This window comes from Gymnoscopelus microlampas, assembly GCF_963454915.1.
Source record: "Gymnoscopelus microlampas genome assembly, chromosome: 10".
NCBI lineage: Eukaryota > Metazoa > Chordata > Actinopteri > Myctophiformes > Myctophidae > Gymnoscopelus > Gymnoscopelus microlampas.
This window is the reverse complement of record NC_139947.1, coordinates 44,722,856-44,741,604: the sequence shown is the minus strand read 5'-3', so window position 1 is coordinate 44,741,604 and position 18,749 is coordinate 44,722,856. Positions and strand designations below refer to the sequence as shown.

The 18,749-nt window shown below is 41.2% G+C and overlaps 2 protein-coding genes across 2 annotated transcripts; both read right to left on the bottom strand.

Moving 5' to 3' along the window:
- Positions 1-4: 4 nt before the first annotated feature.
- LOC311053358 (uncharacterized protein) lies at positions 5-4,297 on the bottom strand. Its single transcript, XM_084068846.1, has 2 exons — positions 4,167-4,297; positions 5-3,726 (listed from the first exon to the last, which is right to left on the bottom strand). Exon 2 carries the CDS (start codon positions 3,701-3,703, stop codon positions 2,009-2,011), a length of 1,695 nt encoding a protein of 564 aa, XP_083924972.1. The 5' UTR covers positions 3,704-3,726; positions 4,167-4,297; the 3' UTR covers positions 5-2,008.
- A 2,471-nt stretch (positions 4,298-6,768) lies between these two features.
- On the bottom strand, positions 6,769-12,738 carry hsd17b10 (hydroxysteroid (17-beta) dehydrogenase 10). Its single transcript, XM_084068897.1, has 6 exons — positions 12,612-12,738; positions 11,932-12,096; positions 11,004-11,168; positions 10,758-10,886; positions 9,294-9,402; positions 6,769-7,320 (listed from the first exon to the last, which is right to left on the bottom strand). Exons 1-6 carry the CDS (start codon positions 12,639-12,641, stop codon positions 7,130-7,132), a joined length of 789 nt encoding a protein of 262 aa, XP_083925023.1. The 5' UTR covers positions 12,642-12,738; the 3' UTR covers positions 6,769-7,129.
- Positions 12,739-18,749: the final 6,011 nt, after the last annotated feature.

Here is an 18,749-nt window from a genome sequence, read left to right as displayed (position 1 = left end):
CAAACACCTTACGAGATATTTTTTTTAATGAGGCACTCTAAAAAGAACTAATTTACAAAAGAGCTTTTCAAAAGTGAAAGCTTCAAAAAATATTTTTTTCACAGGGTCATTTTTAACACAGTAGCAGATAATTAATGATGAGCAATCATGCCAATCCTTTGAACTGAAAAAGATCTAAACATGATCGAAATCATCACATTAAATTAGGCTATGGAACAGCAATAATGGTGTGGGGCTCTTTTATGTACATCTCAGTCAAGCACATAGCAAGAGGCTGTGCATACTGTATGACTACTACGTCCATGTGATCCTGGGTCATTCACCATAGCACAACTATCAAGTATGATCACTCATCACAGACATACTGGAGGGTTGCCATTACTGCATCTATTTGCATAGCTAGAAAACATTTCCCAATCACACATAAATCAAAGGCCAACGAAAAAGTATCTTTACCCGATCTCATCCATGACAGCAGTTTGTTAAATGTTAAAACATATATTGATATAATGTTAGAATCTTATTAAGGTGTGGAAAACATGTCAATTTGTGAATTCTAGACCAAAGTTGCAAATGCACTAGACTAAGATGCCGATCTAAGATAGTAATAATTACAAAACTCTGGAAAATCTACCGTAACTGTATCATGGATGGAGGCATACATAATTACCCCAAAAATGAACCCTTAACACTTTTCCCTGGAGAGAAAGGGAGGGGAGGTATGTGTCAAGGTAATTGTTAAATTCCATTGGCTCCCCCAAAATGTTTTAAAAGCATTGTGGCCCTTAAAAGTTGCAAGTTGGTACTGTACATTAACCACTTAAATCCTATATACTTAGTTGACCTCAGACTTAGCCCTAGTCCTCCAGGGCTCTATACTTGAACCACCCCTCTTTTTTTCCTTTTTCAATTAAATATAAAATTGTAAATAGTTTCCGTCTTAAGTACACCAAATCTCATTGCCGAAAATAGCCCATCTACAAGCTCACACGTGCAATGTGGCTTATAGATCTGCTATTTTCGCCGATTGTTCACGCAGAATAGAGGCTAAGGGTTCATGTGGTTTGGAATGATGAGACACAAGGGGTAAAATCCCCCCCAAATTAAGCTCTAATTTATATTCTTTGTAGGTCAACATATCCTGCTTTTTTTTACAGTGATATGAGGGGAGAAAAACGTTTGATGATTGAACTAGCTTGCTGACCAATGAGTAACCACTTTCAACCTGGCGTTCTTACTTTGGGCATGTCATTATATGCACAGTTTTTTCCAAGATTGCAGATCTACATAAGTATATGAGGCTCAAGTAGTTAAATAACATGTTTTTAGGCGGCACCCCAAGTAATCACCAGACTGTATTTGCCATGTATATACTATTACTTATTGAAGTACCTTTGTTTGCCATTTTATGTAATGTGTTCCTACATTCAACCAGCAGTGAAGCTAAAACTATAAGAGGCCAGTGGCCATTAGGGCAGCAACTATCGATTATCTTCTTAGTAATTATTCCATTGATTATTTTTCAAATTTGTATAAATGATTTCATCGATTGGTCCAATTCTATTTTATACTTTGTCAAACAACAGTATCACGCATGAATAGCAAAAATAGCTGATCTACAAGTTCGGCTATTTTAGCTAATTTTGAAAATCCATAAAAAATGTCAAATCAATTTTTTTAATCAATGAAACCAATTAGTTGCACCCTCAGTAAGGCAAAATATGTTATGCTGATGAAGTTATATGGGAAGAGACAAATAATCCCATACACACCAGGAGTACAGAACTGTCTTTGAAGACTGCAAAGAGGGCAAATAATGCGCTTCTCTTCCCGTTTCACCATTTTTGCTAAATTCATTGTTCACTTTTTCAAAATAAAGTCAGGGTCTATAATCCTGGTGCTGGATTATTTACAGACTACAGAGTTGATGATTCTTGCCTCAACCGGCAGGAGGAGGCGCACAGCAGTGCAGAGGATTATTTACATATTGCTGTTAAATGTGGTGATCTTAGTTTTTGTTGCCATGGTAGGCTTCAGTGATGCTGTCTTCCTCCACCTTTAGTCGGAGATGGTCCTGGCAGTGTTCTAGGAAAGTGTCCAACGCTGTGAAAGCCTGCTGACAGGGCAAACAATGGTACAGCCTCCGTTTCCTAGATCCAGGCCCTTTGGAGAAGGCCATTTCCTGGGTACACACACTGCACTGCCTCCTCCTAACTGAGGACTGGTGGAGCTCCACGTGGTCCTTCAGTTCAGACTGGCAAGAGAATACCTCAGCACAGGATGGACATGGGAACTCCCCATCCGCCTCCTCTTCAACTTCAGGCACTTTCCTGGGTCTCCCTGAATGATTGAACTGCTCTTCTAGCCTGGCTCCTTTCATGCCAGGACTCCCTGAGCTAGCCTCAACAGTGTTGCTACTTCTTAGGCCATTTTGGATTTTTTTTGGTTTCTTTTCTGGCAGCTTTGAGTCTTTGGTGGCATTCTGTCCCCGGGTGATGCCGACGGCTGAGGTGCCGTGCTTTTTGGAATGTGTCATGAATGACAGATGATGGAGGAAGACCCTTCCACAGACCTGACATGGGTAGGTCTCCCCCTTTCTACATTTGGGGATGACATTCTTCTCCCTGCTGTGTTGCTCTTTCCTGTGCAAGTACAGCTTGGCGGTGTTCTTAAACACCATGTCACATGAACGACAGCTCAGTAGTTTCCGATGTGATTTGATTTTAGGCGACCTACCAGCCGGCCTATCACGCAGCCTGCCAACCGGTCTACCAGGCGGACTGCCAACCAGCCTATCAGGCGAACTGACAACCGTCCTTTTAGACGGAATGCCTACCAGCCTACCAGGCGGCCTACCGCGCCGCTTTCTTATCACCTCTACGTTACACCCTCGCTTGGCTTCCTGTGGCCCTCGTTTGGCTTCCTGTGCCGCTCGAGCCGCAAAAAACTCATCCGGATGGTTGTACCGCTCATGGACGCCACGTCCAGCCCTTGTGCGGCATGGCTTGGAACAGATTTGACAAGGATAGGCTCCCTTGGTGCTGGGCCCCGGGGCATCTGAGGAGTCAGAGGGGGGCGACCCTGGCTCAGACAACGATGGGGGAGAGTCAGCTGGAGGTCTGCTAACATCTAATACAGGGGATGACGGTTCACTACAACCAGCCTGCTGATGGTACAGCAGTGCCTGCTTCTGACTGAAGCCTCTCCCACACGGGGCGCAGGCATAGGGGCTGCTGTCATGGAGGTGTGGCTGGCGGTGAGGTGACTTATCCTGGTGACTGTCGGTTTCTGAGGTCCCAGCCATACAGGCAGGGCAGGGAACACCAAGTCGGGGTTGTCCTAGACACAGCTTACAGGCAAAGGATTCGTGTGGACATTTGTGCAGTTGTAAGGAAGACAGAAGTGAGAACTCTTTCCCACAGGATAGGCATTGGTGAGGTTTGGGTAAAGCATGTTCTATCTCTTGGTGGAGCAAGAGTTCTCTCATGTCAGGGAATCCCTTGTCACACTCTGGACAAACACATGAGGGGACAGGGGGTGACTGCGGTCTATGCGTTTCACTCTGGTTCAGCGTGTTCTGTCGATGGGGTTCAGCCCGTACCAGTTTGGCCAGTTTGGACAAGGTGTCTGCTCTGTCTGGTCTAGAACGACTGAACGACTCCGGTGTGCCTGCAGTGCTCCAACTGCAAGGGACTCCATCCATCCTCTTTCACCAGGCTTCCCCACCTGTTTAAGTTGAAATAATTCATTACATTTCACATCCTATATCGTCATGTCCATGCTATGCTTGTATTGTCATAATACAATTAAACAACATTTATACCTGCAACGTAATCAATGTAAAAGCTAACACTGCGAACATGTTCAGTTACACTAAATAAGGAAGCAGGAATGTAGAAATAAGCTAACCTACTTGTTAGCTAGCTCCTCCATCTTGTTAACGAATATTTGACTTCATATGTAGCTAAATTCGATATCTGGAACAGAACCTAACATTGCCATAAGATAGGTAAATAACTAGCCACTATACCTGATTCGATAACACAACCTCCCAGCGCTAACGCTACGCAACGATCACCGAGGCTGGGGTTCACGGTTGCTAATAGCTGGTAGCTACGACTTAAGACTTTAAAGTGCACTCAATTCATATTGCTAAATCGACTTACCTTATCAATCCAACAATGCGACACGTCAGATGTACTGCTTGCGGACTAAAATGTTTAACTTGCGAGGTAAGCCATCACAACCCCCACCAGCATGGCTGCGAAAGTGGAACCAAAGTTTGTGTACTCCGTCAATCTCATCCATGGTTATAGACAACACATGAGAAAACCTAGACATCCGCTGGAAAACTTCAAAATAAAATCCATGGTGTGAGACGGCACTTAAGGGGGTACTTCACTTCAAAACACTTCTGAGGTCATTCTAACGTCTACTCGGCGGGATTCTGTGTGTACCCTAGCTCTGGGACCAGTTGCACCACCTCACACTAAGTTCAAACTTGGCCTAGTTATAGCTTACATGGCTTTTTTAACAGCCATTTAAGCTATAACTAGGCTAAGTTATCCTAGTTATAGCTTACATGGCTTTTTTAAAAGCCATTTAAGCTATAACTAGGCTAAGTTTGAACTTAGTGTGAGGTGGTGTAACTGGCCCCCTGGTACCCCAGACAGTTTAAAGGGGAAATCCACCCATTTTCAATATTTAACTATGTCATTAATATAGCATAAAGGAGTTGTGTGGAAATAAGAAAAAAGTTCCCCCCTTTCTGTGTTGCCTTGAACTGGAGGATTGATTGTGGGTTTAACATTGCAAATTACAACATGATGAGTCATCACGTTGTAATTTGCAATGTTAAACTCACAATTTAATAGTTAAATATTGAAAATGGGTGGATTTCCCCTTTAAGTTGCTCGATAATATCAGTGGTGGAAGAAGTACGGGTTTTACTGCAATGTAGAAATACTCTGTTACAATTATTTTCAAAATGTACTTGAGTAAAAGTACAAACGTATTGGTATCAAAATGTACTTAAAGTCCCAAAAGTAGAAAGTACTCATTGTGCAGAATTTCATTTCACGTTTTCAAATGTACATTTGGAAAATAGCAGATCTACAAGCTCACAATGCTCATCTCATCATTGTGAGCTTGTAGATCGGCTATTTTCAATAGCCGATCTAGTGGTTAATGTATGTCTTGTAATACTAATCTAAATCTACAAAATAACTAGTAACTAAAGTTTTCAAATAATTGTAGTGGCGTAACAGTACAATATTTGACTTTGAGATGTAGTGGAGTAGGAGCAAAAGTACAGAAATGTAATAATACTCCAGTAAAGTAAAAAATACCTCAAACCTTTGTACAGTACTTTTAAATGTACTTGGTTACTTAACACCACTGGATAATATTTTATATTTATATTCATATTTTATTCACGCCCCTGCTTCTTGGCGACTGATATTGTCCTTCTAATACCTGAGGGTCCGTGTTTTTTTTTCCATCTTTTTAAATTAATCTCTTAAACAAATTACAAAATAAAATAAATGTAAACAGTAAGTGACAATCCCTCACGCATTAGAAGGACAATTACAGTCAGCGAAAGCAGAGACGTGTGTTTTCAGTGAATCTAACATGGTTAAAATGGATGGGATTCAAATGAATATCAAATATCTAAATATTAAATCAAGCAACTTAAAAACTGTCTGGGGTGCACAAAAGTACAAACAGATGTTAAAATGACCCCATTAAGTGAATTACACCTTTACATTTGGGAAGTTGGAAAATGTAAGATATAGTGAAAATAAAAATGTATCTATGAAAAATGCAACGATTAAAGTTCACAAATTCCAGCATAATACTCAACACATTAGTCTATGAGAAAGTGAGGATGAATTCAGTGGTGGACAGTCTCGAACCTGCTACTACACTTTGGTTATTTGACAGTTTCTATCCTGTTTTTGTCCTTGCTCTTCCTCTATATTCCTGAAAAAGATAATTTCACCCACTTTATTTTCACCTGTAAACCTGTGACGTAAACAGACTTAAACCATTTAATAACATACAGTACAGCATAAAAATCCCAGCCGGTCCAAGTGCAGGGCAAGACCTTAAATCTCCTTGTTTTTTGCACCTCATTTCTAATACCAGTACGTTACTATCTGTGCACTCCTTTCTTATTTATATTATACTTGAATTGCAGATATGTACCAGTTATATCTTAATGGATACACGTGGAATGATTGCATCAACCATGGTTCTTCAGTAGTTTTTTAATTTGTATTTATTATTTCAATGGGACCGCAAAGACATCAAGACAAGGCACATAAGAACTGGGTTTCAGTTCGGAGACTGTTTTGTGTTTGAGGCTGTAAATTCAAATTTCCCCAACAGTCCACATTTTATTCCGAGCTCCTAAATTGCCTGGTTATTTTCAATAAACAAGCTGAACTCTACTTCGGCGCAAGGACACTCCTAACTGTGACACAATAAGTGAGTTAACAAATTTACAGAATGCTAAAGGCATTCTGCACACACTTTCCTGTGAAGTGGACAATTACTGACCAGTGATCAAGTAAATATATTCATAGATGCGTATTTGATAAGTTGTACAAATATAGTAACGCTGAATTCACACCAGCAGTAGACTTTCGCTGCCACGTGAATGCGAGGAGGACAAGTGACCACCAGCAAAAGTGTAGAGGTTTAGAAAAATTCCACTTTAACACTTCGAGAGAGGCAAGCCAATCAGAAGCACGTAGGAAAAAGAAAATTAAGTTGAGAATCCAACTCATCTGTAGTTTATTATCAGCATTAGTTTACAAAACAACCACCTTGGAGTGCCTGAAGAACTGCAATGCTCTGACTACTGCACATGCTAATAAACTCATGTTCTCACATGTACGCACATACACACAGCAATTATGATTCATTACAGTTTATAGTACGTTAGTTTTCTGCTTTTTCAACCCAGTAGCATACATCCATTCAAATGTACATCTTTGTATGAGACACACACACACACACACACACACACACACACTTTTCCTTATTAATTAAGGGCAGTGGCTAAAGATGAACTTGGGGTCAAACCAACCCAACTTTCCATAAGGCCACACACAAAAACACACACTCAGGGTTGCATGCGGATCGCGCCATCTAGTCTGATAACCTCTCCATTGATCATGGGATTCTCTGCCAATGATGTCACCATGTGGGCAAACTCCGCAGGGTCTCCTAGGCGTGAAGGGAAGGGCACTTGGCGAGCCAGGAATGAACGAACCTTTTCTGGAAGGCCAGCCAGAAGAGGTGTGGAGAACAGACCTGAAGTAAGAGTAACAGAGACATATTGAATATAGAATTGAATTTGCATAGCACATTCTAATGTGTAAAATGGGACACTCAGGACAATTTTAGGCTTTCTTCATGCCTTTGGTGTGAAAACCTAATATATATTTGTCCTTAACTAAGAAAACAGAGAGTGTACATTATGCAATGATCTGTTCACTTTTTTTTTTTAAGAAAAGGGAAAAAAAGGCTGTGGCACAATTTAGACAAAAACTAAACAAGGACATTGGTCTCCCTAGCTGTGTGCTTGGAAGAACTAGTAAAGACTGGCATCAAACTCCCAGAGGCTCAGCCCAGAAGCCATAGAATGTCCAAAACATCTTACCCAAAGTCCCCTCCACCCAGTGGTGTGTTCTGCCACAAAAAAAGCATACACTGTCTGCTAACCATCCAAATTAGCGTATCTGAAACGCAGGAGCAGCTAGGGGTAGCAAGAATGCAAGGTGATAATGTAGCGTCCGAGGTGAAAGCTTATGTGTGGCTATTGAGGTGATAATGACCGCTGGCCATGAGAGTTTCGAAGTAGTTCACATGGAAACTTAACAATAGATATGACACACTTAATTAGTATTCAAACTGCAAGTACATCACGAGTGCAACAACAACACACAGCTTTAGGGGGCCAACACATCTATGGCTAAAAGCAGCTCCGAAGCGGTTGAGTTGCAGGGTGATTAACATCAGAAACGGTAGAAAATCCTAAAGCCATTGTAATTGTACCCAGTCTTACTGCATGCTCTCATGTGTGTGGATGTATGTATTATAGGCCTACTATTATTATAGTTTATTTCTTTCTGTGACCACACGCACATATACGCATGCATGTGCGCATGCTGTGCATGTGGGAGGGAATAATTATGGTATACCCTCTGAAAAAAACTACACTACACCACTGCCTCCACTCATTTCCAGAAACCACCACAACCAACACCCCCCAGAGTCTATGGCACCATGAGTACAGATGGCACTGCAAAAAAACACAACTGATATTTTCAGGGACCCTGCTGCAGTACATTTCTCTGCTGTAACCTTAGACCCAGGACAAAATACCGCTGGCTCCCCATCACCACCAAGAGATCCAATTTCAGTGCCTATAACCATTCCCATTCTTGTTGTGATTAGCAAAAGTCTAAACACGGTGCCTTTAACTGGTACTGCAACTCTTTCTAACCATCTATTCCCTGTCAGCCTTTATCGGTTTTAGACACAGCTGGTATAAACCTAGCTTTGTTCAATGTTAGATTTCTAGCAAACAAGTCATTTTTAATTGATGAATTTATACTGTAAAAAATAACTGGATTGGAGGTCCACCATTGTACAATACAAAGTTACCTATAATAGTTACCTAAAATAACACTGTACACACCACGGGATGGCTCATTTTTCTATAATCATCTAAAGAAATAAACAGCAATTCTAATATACTGTTCTCCACCATTGATAGTTTGCTAAACCCTGCAACTGCCTCAGACCTTTTTAGCCAAGACGTTTCCCCTAAATTTTAAGATTTTTTTTTTAAAAATAATTGTCATCATCATAATAAATTAACTATATATATATATTTTAATAATTAAATTATAACCATCACAGCTGGAATTGCTACAACTGCTGGTGACCTCTGCAGGCAACCTTGTGAAAGGCAGGAAACAATGAGAACTTTTAAGATTCACCAATTCATATCTCAAACTCAGAACTATGTAGGATTGTAGCTATGAGTGGATTTTTCAATGACTTCTAAGCCATTTTGCTTTTTTAAATCATTAAGATAGTCTTCAACAGTATTTCAAGCAAGGTCAGATATTCTTAATACATCCTTTGAAATAGCAGTTTAGGGCTGAGTTATGTTCCATGGCAGCCAGGTTATCAGCATCAGTCCTTCCTTCAGCTAGAGCCTGTTAAATAAATTATGGTGCCAATTGGAAAATGAACTGTAGGCCATTGATACCTACCGGGTGCTATGGTGACCACTCTGATGCCCATGGGTGCTAGATCTCTTGCGATGGGTAGGGTCATCCCAACAATTCCACCCTTGGAGGCCGAATACGCTGCCTGACCCACCTAAAAGTGCAAATGGTGCATGTTATCCATCTATAATATATACACACACACAAGATGAAAGAAATTGAATATTGTGGAAAACGTATTTTTTTCCGTAATATAATAAAAAGTGAAGCATTCATATATTCTAGAATCTAGATTAATTGCACATAAAGTGAAATATTTCAAACAGTTTTTTGTTTTAATCTAGATGATTACAGTGTACAGCTCATGAAAATAAAAAATAATAATAAATATTCATTTTAACACTAATTAATGCCCCTTTTCAGATGAAAGTAAATTTTGCATTTCATTTGGAAATCAAAGTCCCAGAGTCTGGAGGAAGAGTGGAGCGGCACAGAATCCAAGATACTTGAAGTCTAGGGTGAAGTTTCCTTAGTCAGTGAGGTTTTGGGGTGCCATGTCATCTGCTGGTGTTGGTCCACTGTGGTGATCAAATCCAGAGTCAATGTAGCCATTCACCATGAGATTTTAGAGAACTTCATGCTTCCGTCTGCTGACAAGCTTTATGGAAATGCTGATTTTCTTTTCCAGCAGGACTTGGTACCACTCCACAGTGCTAAAACTACTAATATAACCATGGTATTACTGTGCTTGATTGGCCAGCCAACTCTCCTGACCTGAGCTAGCCTGGCTCCAGACGACTCCAACTCACTGAGTGGACTGCCTTAGTCAGATAATCAAGCAAAATTTAACTTATGTGCAATTCCTCTTTTTCCATTGAAACAAAATTAGGGATATTTTTATCCAATGGACCACGACCACACGACCACACACACAGGCAATATTGTTCCAATCTTGTATTGTCCAATTTTGGCCTCATTTCTGTTTTCTTAGCTGACAGGAAGTGGCACCCGAGGTGGTCTTCTGCTGTTGTAGCCCATCTTCCTCAAGGTTCAACCAGTTGTGCTTCACTTTTTTCCATACCGTTCTCTGTGAACACTAGAGATGGTTGTGCATGAAAATCCAGTAGATCAACAGTTTCTGAAATACTGAGACCAACCTGTTTGGCACCAACAACCATTGTCGTTTTATCCAATTGACTATATTCACACGGTGGCCATTTTGGTCTTTTATCATACTCGGGGAGAGTGAAACCCATGTAGATACAGTACAATTCTATGGCTATGACAGCAGAGCAAAATGACCTGCTATGTGAATATGGTCAATGCTGTAATGATATTCATGATAGAATAACCAGACTGAGATTCCATTCTGTTGTTGACTAAACAGAGTCCCTATCTTTTGAAAATGACAACCCAGTACAATATAGCACAATAGGAGAAACCAAACAAATATAATCAAAGTGAATGTACCTATACCGCAATTATGAATACACAGGTTTAACAGTGTACCTGTCCATCAAATGCTGCAACACTTGCAGTGTTGATGATGCAGCCTCTGTGTCCGTCCGCATCTGGCTCGTTCTTTCCCATCGCCCCAACTGCAAGGCGAATCACATTAAAGGTCCCTCCAATGTTCACCTGCAAGCGCCACACACACACACACACACACACACACACACACACACACCTTTAACCTGGTCCAAATACACTGATGCAGGAAAAAACAGGGATTTTATATGCGTCTGTCCGTCTTACAGTGATGACACGTTGAAAGTCCTCCAGGCTATGAGGGAGGTCCTTCTTAAAGTTGAAAGTCTTGACAGCCACGGCGATGCCGGCACAGTTAACTGCCAAGTCCAGCTTTCCAAACTTCTCCCTAGCCAGAGCAACAGCTGAAGCCACATCTGCTTCTGAAGTCACCTAGGCAGCAATAAGATCACCAAAGACAAGTCGGTATTACAAAATTGCCTGGAAGCAGCTCAAGTCAACTACAGTACATGGTCCATGCTCAACTCTAACCCCATGTAAATTATGTTCATGTGAAAGGCTGTGTGATTCATGTGAGGGAAGATGCTTTCCCAAGAGAAAGAAATGGGAGCATTGTCTGAAGTAAAAATGATGGAAGATTATGACAGGATAAAGATTACAATTTAGGCATTTAGCAGATGCTCTTATCCAGAGTGACTTACAAGTGCGAAATCAGACAAGAAGGGATACAAGGATAGGAAGGAGTGCTGGGGGGTGAGGTGGAGTCTGAAAAGTTGTGTTTTCAGACTGCGGCAGAAGATGGAGAATGAGTCATTCGTTCATTCCACAGCTAAGGAGCCAGGCGATAGAAGAGTATATAGGACGTGTGGAGCGTTGGTCAGGGTGCTTTAAGTTTGAACAGACTTCCTCTGTTGGCTGATCTAAGTGAGCGGGAGGGGTGTGGGATTGGACCATGTCCTGAAGGTATACGTGGTGCATGGCACCATGCCCTTGGTTGCCTTGTAGCCTATTCTCAACAGGGTGCGGGCAGGGCAGCACACAGTACAAAAAATATACAGTTTTTTTATACATGATATATACACACACACACACACACACACACACATATATATATATATACACACACACACACACACGCACACAAACACACAATACAATTGTGGTATATACAAATAAATAATAATAATCAACTCACATCTGCAGGTGCAAAGGCACAGCGGTCTCCAAGGCTGGCTGCTAGGGCTTGTCCATCAGAAGAGGGGAGGTCAAGGATCACAGCAGATGCCCCATGCTGCACTAGTCGTTCTACAGTGGCCCGTCCCAGTCCAGATGCCCCCCCTGTCACCAGTCCCACCATACCCTGCTTACACAGAAGGTTAGACAGGTCAGGGCATACACGCACATGGATGCTCTGCATCCAGGCATTAGGAGGAGACACTGGTAAGGTAAGAGAAAACAAAAGTGGATCATCGAAGAAGAGCAGATTATTACACGACCAATGGTTGTATGCAACATTTAGACAACACACAGATAGATCATATAAATTGCATTGCATGAGCTGTCAAATCTGCAGGATACTGAAATGTTGAAAATGCACTCTTCAGAACTCAATGTTTGAAACGGTATCATGTTGTGAATCCCAACATCAACGTCACAGCTAGGTTAGCCAGCCTAACACCATCAACTGAGGGCGCTAAATTCGTTACCGTCTAGGCTAAATCGTTACACACTGACTGGGACTTCTAAGTGTCACTGCTAGGAAACAAACCGCAGCCACCATGTGACAGCTGTTCACAGACGCACAATGCGACCAAGAAAGCGGGATTGATGCAATTAAATTAAAGTTCTTTCACAAGTTTCTTTTCATTTTCTCACCTTGATACTTCTAAGGTTCGCCATGTTCATTCACGTAGTCAGTCAGCCGGACGTTACGTCTGGTGTCATCCGGATGGAGAGTTTGCAACCACGCCCACGAGATTTTTCTCGTCCAATAGCGGAGCGCTAAGGGAACGCCCCGCCTGCTCATTGGCTGCGATGCGGAACAATCATTAGGGATGTTGTTCAATCACAGCGGCCGTCTACTGACCAAGGTCAGTTTAGGCAACCAACTGATGCTTCAAAATTTGCTTTGAATTATTTAATAAATGAACCACTTACAATGTTGATAGAGTAAGATACAAGCCTCTTTTCAATTCAACAATGCCATATGGATCTTGCCGAGCAGATGTTAAAACCTAATCAGGAACTATGTTTCCTTATTATTGGGCCCATGCAATGAATGCATGAAATCTGAAACAAAACAAAAAACATATGGAATTGAACACTTCCACTTATTAGCTGAATACTTGAAGACAGAGCTAAATAACGATATCCAGACAAGTACATGCTTAGATAAACAGGTGAGAGGTCAGGCTGTCCTTGAAATGTGAAAAACACAGAACAAATAAAGAACGTATCCAGTTCTTGGAGACATTTATTATATAAATAATGAGCATATAAACAAGATACAAGCATTATCAGACACCAAACTGTATTCGAACAGCTAAACATGGATTATTTTGCATTGCAAAAGGATCTCCGTTGAAGATCTACACCTTCCACTTCCTACCACCCCACCATCTATTGGAAAACATTGCAATTGTTGGGGGGGGGGGGGGGGGGGGCAATGGAAACAAGCCCCCCCCCAGGCTTTTTGGGATTCCAATCCATTTAGGATAGCTTTGTTACTGTACCTCAGTACTGTTTTCAAACGTGTTAAAAAGTATTCAATCAATTAATACACAATTACAATTTAGGCATTTAGGCAAACGCTCTTTATCCAGTGTGACTTTCAGTAAACAAGGTTAACAGTAACACATCAAATGCATAGATCAGTAATCTAGGATCGTGGGTAAACCAAAAACCTAGCATCAGTCTAAGCAGTATAATATAGAAAGTTATCTGTGCATATAAACTATACAAACTATAGGGTGCCAGGTCAATAAAGGTACCTGGAATTTATCTAAACATAATAGATATTATATAAACACCGTATTGATCTCAGAATATCTAACCACAAAGGGACAGCATTATGCATGTTACAATAATAAATCCATCATGTATGAAAACCGATGTTATGCTGCCACATTGTGGAAGGCAGTAAGTTGTATAGTTGTATCTCCAGAACAGGGGTTGCAATATCCCACACCCCACAACAACACAACTTACTACCTCACCACAACACAGCTACAAGTACAGAGGTATCTTTATTTCACAGAAAATCTACGACACAAAAATGCAGTCTGTAGTCTCTTTGAAGGGTGTTGATGTAACAATATATACATATCCAAGAGCACAGAATCTTTATAACAAGGCATTGAGCATAACAAAAATGGAAAACATACATTAGGCACCCGACATGATTTTCAAGCAATTTTGGTCACCATCATCCCTTGGCAGTTGAACACACCAGGATGATTGACCAGTTGTCTTGGTAACACAGGTGATGGTCTGGTTGCCGTGAGAAAGACAGTAGGCTGTATAGTTATCTCCCAGATCTGGTGTGATCCTAAAACTATACAAACTACTACCTCACCCCACAGCCCCCTCCTCTGGTGTCCATGTCACAAATGAGAAGACAATTTTAAAATCGTTTTTGCACAATTGAACATTGACATTGTATGCCTTTGCGGAACTCAGGTCTCCCTCATTGTTATCTAAAGGGCTCTTGTAGTACAATATATATATATATATTCCACCATCTCTCCTACTAACCCTCTTTAGTCCCCTAAAACCAACCACCCACTCAAGGGTATCTATGACTCCTTCAAGGTTTGTTGGAGACTAGACTCCAGTCTGTAGCCGAATGACTGCATGATACGAGAGATAAAAACACACTGGCAGAGAAATAAATGGTAAAGAGAATATTAAATGACAAGGAACATGATGGAGCAATGAGTGTACGATAGAGTAGATATTAAAAGAAAGGACAGGTGGCAGAGCATTTTTTTCATAAAGACAAGTGAGCTCCTAGAATTATGTTCCATCTTCTCGCGGAGGTACATGTTGTTGATTGATGAGTCTGCCAGCTGTAAACCTGGAAGAAAGGGGAAAAAACGTGAATGCGTGTATATTCAATATGGGTATATAGGCGAGTTACACGACAGACATACATCATCAAGTAATCAACCAAGCATCAAATCATAAATCATTGCTGCAGCAGGCTTGTAAAATCAAAGGAGTCAAGCTACGTTAGCTCAGGTATCGACACAGCCTTGCAAGTTAGCTAGCTGCATGTATGATTTACTTGAACGAGTTTTTTTCACCCGTTTTTTTTTGCTCTAGCAGATCTTCTCAATCTATAAGAATTGGCAGAATTTGTGATTTTGTAGTCTCGGCATATCAAATAATTTAGAAAAGCTAGCACTGCAGCACCTGGCTGTCTAGCCAGACAGTTAACTGGTCATCAGGCGAGCTAACGAGTTAGCAAGCCAGTGTTAGCTGACAGCTAGCTGGAATTGGCGGTTCTCGACCCCGCACTCCATACACTAATAACTACCACCCCGCTAGCAGACCTACTGTTCCACACACGTACCCGGGTTGATTAGAATCACCTGCTAGCTGCAGGATGTCTCAAGTCCCCTTGGATGCCGAGGAAAGCAGCATGTTTCCCTGTAGCCTTCCACCACCCCAGGTGGCTCCCAGATCAGCCTCGCCATCTTTCCTGTTGGAGCGGGTGGTGGGTGGCAGCCACTAGTGTTGCCAGGTTTTGTGAGACAAATAAGCAACCAGGTCTAGGAAAACAAGCCCAAAAGAAGCAATTTAGGATATGAGCCCTTACGTTAAACCTATGCGTCGGCTATTTGAAAATAACCGATTTGCAAGCTCACAACGCGTCACGATTAGACGCGTTGAGCTTGTAGAGCTGCCATTTTCAAAAACTCTTGCAATAAAATGTAGAACATTTCGACCCCCCCCCCCCCACCCCCAAACATTCTAAACAACATAAATGCTCCCGGGCACAAAAGATTTTCATGAAAATATTTAAGAACCACAGGTTTAAATAATTTAAAAAAATTCGAAGCAAGCCTAATTAGGCAAGTCCACTTAAGAAACAAGCCCAAAAAACCGCAACCACCAATATTTAACTGCGACAAGCAACTTTACAGAAAAAGCCCAGTCGCTTATAATAAATCGACATGGCAACACTGGCTACTGCAGAAAGTATCTCGAGATTAACGGATCTGTGAAGCGCGCCTAGAACGAGACTTGACTTTCATCTGATTTCTGTCTGTGTAGCCCAAGCAAAAACAGGTTATATTTGACTGTCACGCAATGCCCACAGAAGTTGTACATAATCATACCGAGAACCCAGAATGATTTAAATACACACTTGTTTCTTTTTTATTTTTCAAGTATGGTATGTGTGTGTGTGTGTGTGACTTTGCTAAGTAATAAAGGGTGACCGTGAATGATGTCTCACACAAACCCCCCTTATCCTTACATTTTACACTCAAAATCAGACAAGAAATCGTCAAACAAAACCGACACAACTTTTCTTTTTTTTACTAAAAGAATAAATTTTATTTCAGCACTGTAAGTCATTTCCCAACCGGTACAAACATGACTGCCATCTTTGTCTCTTTCTGAGCCATTCCTCCCCTCCCTCTGTGAGATCAGACCACCAACAGCCAGACGAGTAAAAAAAGCTTCCTTTTCTTGTCTTTCCACAAACAGTCTGGTGCTTCCATAATGCTAACAATGATGACAAATTATACCAACCATAATCATAACAGCAATAATGATGATGATAATAATTATATAATAATATGGATCTTTTTTTCTTTTTTTTTAACCCTTCACGCTGCACAGGTAGTTTTGGGTGGCCCTTGATATTGAAGTACATGCAGTACACCTGTTTGAAGGTTCGATGGACCAATATTATATTGAATAGCTCAACAATGATCAACTTTAGAGCCCTGTGGTGGGTACAGCCAGGCAGGGGGTGGGATTGGGATTTAGACTGGAACTTTGGGGGGGCTGTTGAGAGGGGGGTGGCGTGGCAGTGTAGAGAGAGACAGACAGTATAAGGGAGCCCTGTTCAAAACGGGACACATCTTTTTAAGAACGTAGCAGATAGAGAACAGAACAGTTACAACACAGATCTGACAATTCCATTCCATAGTCTGTATGACAAACAATATCTTTTTTTTCTCTTAAGTATACTTCTTAAGTACAACATAATACATTTCTATTCTGGAACATTTGGTTCTGTAACATCGTAGAGCTCTTCTGAAAACGCTCTTTAGGCTGGACAGGGAGGCAGTGTGTTTTGAACCACTGGACACAACACTATACTTTCATCAGTATCATCAAAGTGTGAATTTGCCCCAAGACACTTCACTTAAGATCAGCTTTACCATCCACTCCGTTTAGACATACACTTAGCAGTAGAGGATAGATTCCTATGGGTGATGAGACGCAGCTCAAAACAAAAAAGCACTCGTGCAGTTGAGTGTTAGAATTGACTGGCAAAATCTCAGTGGTGAATCATGTTCCTTGCCTCAGATGGCTTTCAGTACACTACTCATGGGCTCATAATTTCTTGCTTGGAGTGAACCTTTAAATATAAAGACTGAAAGGAGGTAAACTAGACTCAAATCCGTCCGTTGGGGAAAATTCAGCCCACATCATTTTCAACTTCACCAGGCAATACTCCCACATAGTGATAGATGAACAGAGAATTGCTGCACTGTCCATCTTGGAGTTAAAAGTAAATATGGGGGGAAAAACAACAATCACACTTGTATTGGAATGCAAAACAAGGGACCAAAACATCCCATGATAGGAAGCATGTTTGAGTGTTATTCCTTCCTGTGTGTTCGTTCTAGCATCAGATTCAAGTGCAGTGTTTCACACAACGTGAAAAATCGTTCAAAGAGGATCTTGTCAAGACAGCGTGAGCAATCGATAGGAAAGGTGGATCCACCACTAATCCCTTACTGACCTACGACACCCAACCATGTGACCAAACCAGACCACTCGCTCGCTCACGCACTCTGTCCACAAACACACTTCCTCCTCTTCCCTGTCTGTCTTCGTCTCTACGACCACCACAGTGTAAATATACATATACGGTAACCTCACATACTTGTCAGATATATCACACGTGCTGTAATGTCATAATATATATAATCATACTCATCAGAAAAACTTGTTACTTGGGGCAGACCATCAAGTGTTGGGAGGAGCAATAGAAGGGCATTATAGGGATATAAGGGATGCTATGTGTACTTTGGTTCTCAGGTGTTTCAGATGAGACGTTTAGCTGCTTTGTGCAAGGGCGCAGAGTTCAGCTTCCATCGCTAATGAATGGACCAAGTTATAAGGGATATATGAGAAATCGAAACGTAGTGCAGACGATTTTTTTCTTTAAACGGGCAACACTTACTTGCGTACATAATGGTGAAAATGGTCTAAAGATGCCATATAAAATACAGGTAAGGAAAATCGCAATCATTACAGTTCAAATCTCTAGGTTGGCTAAGCGTATTTCAGTACTAACTGAAGCAATGGTAGAAGGATTAGATTAGAAGATGTAATAACATTTAAAAATAGTAAGAAAACACATTTGCACAATTGAATAAAACAGTTTTGATTTTTTTCAATTTTTTTTCTCCAGACTCTGGCTAGATACATACAGAAACTGATTATCAACGTTAATATAACCTTTACTGTTAGTTGGGTTGATTAAGGGGCGGGGCAGCCCAAAGACAGAGAGAAACGGCCGATAGAAATGGTCTTAGGGCTAAAGGACAGGCAAAGAGAGGGGATGACGAGAATGAAACTGAAACTTGAAAGACGGGGTATCAAGGGGAGGGTTATCTGTGTGTATATCTGAGTATTTGAGTGCAATAGCCTTTTAATGTGCAAACTGATTCTGTGATCATGGACTAGACTGTCCAGTCTGTGTGTGTTCAAATGTGTGTGTGTTTCTCTGTGTTGGCATGTATTCTATAAGGGACAGGGAGTAAT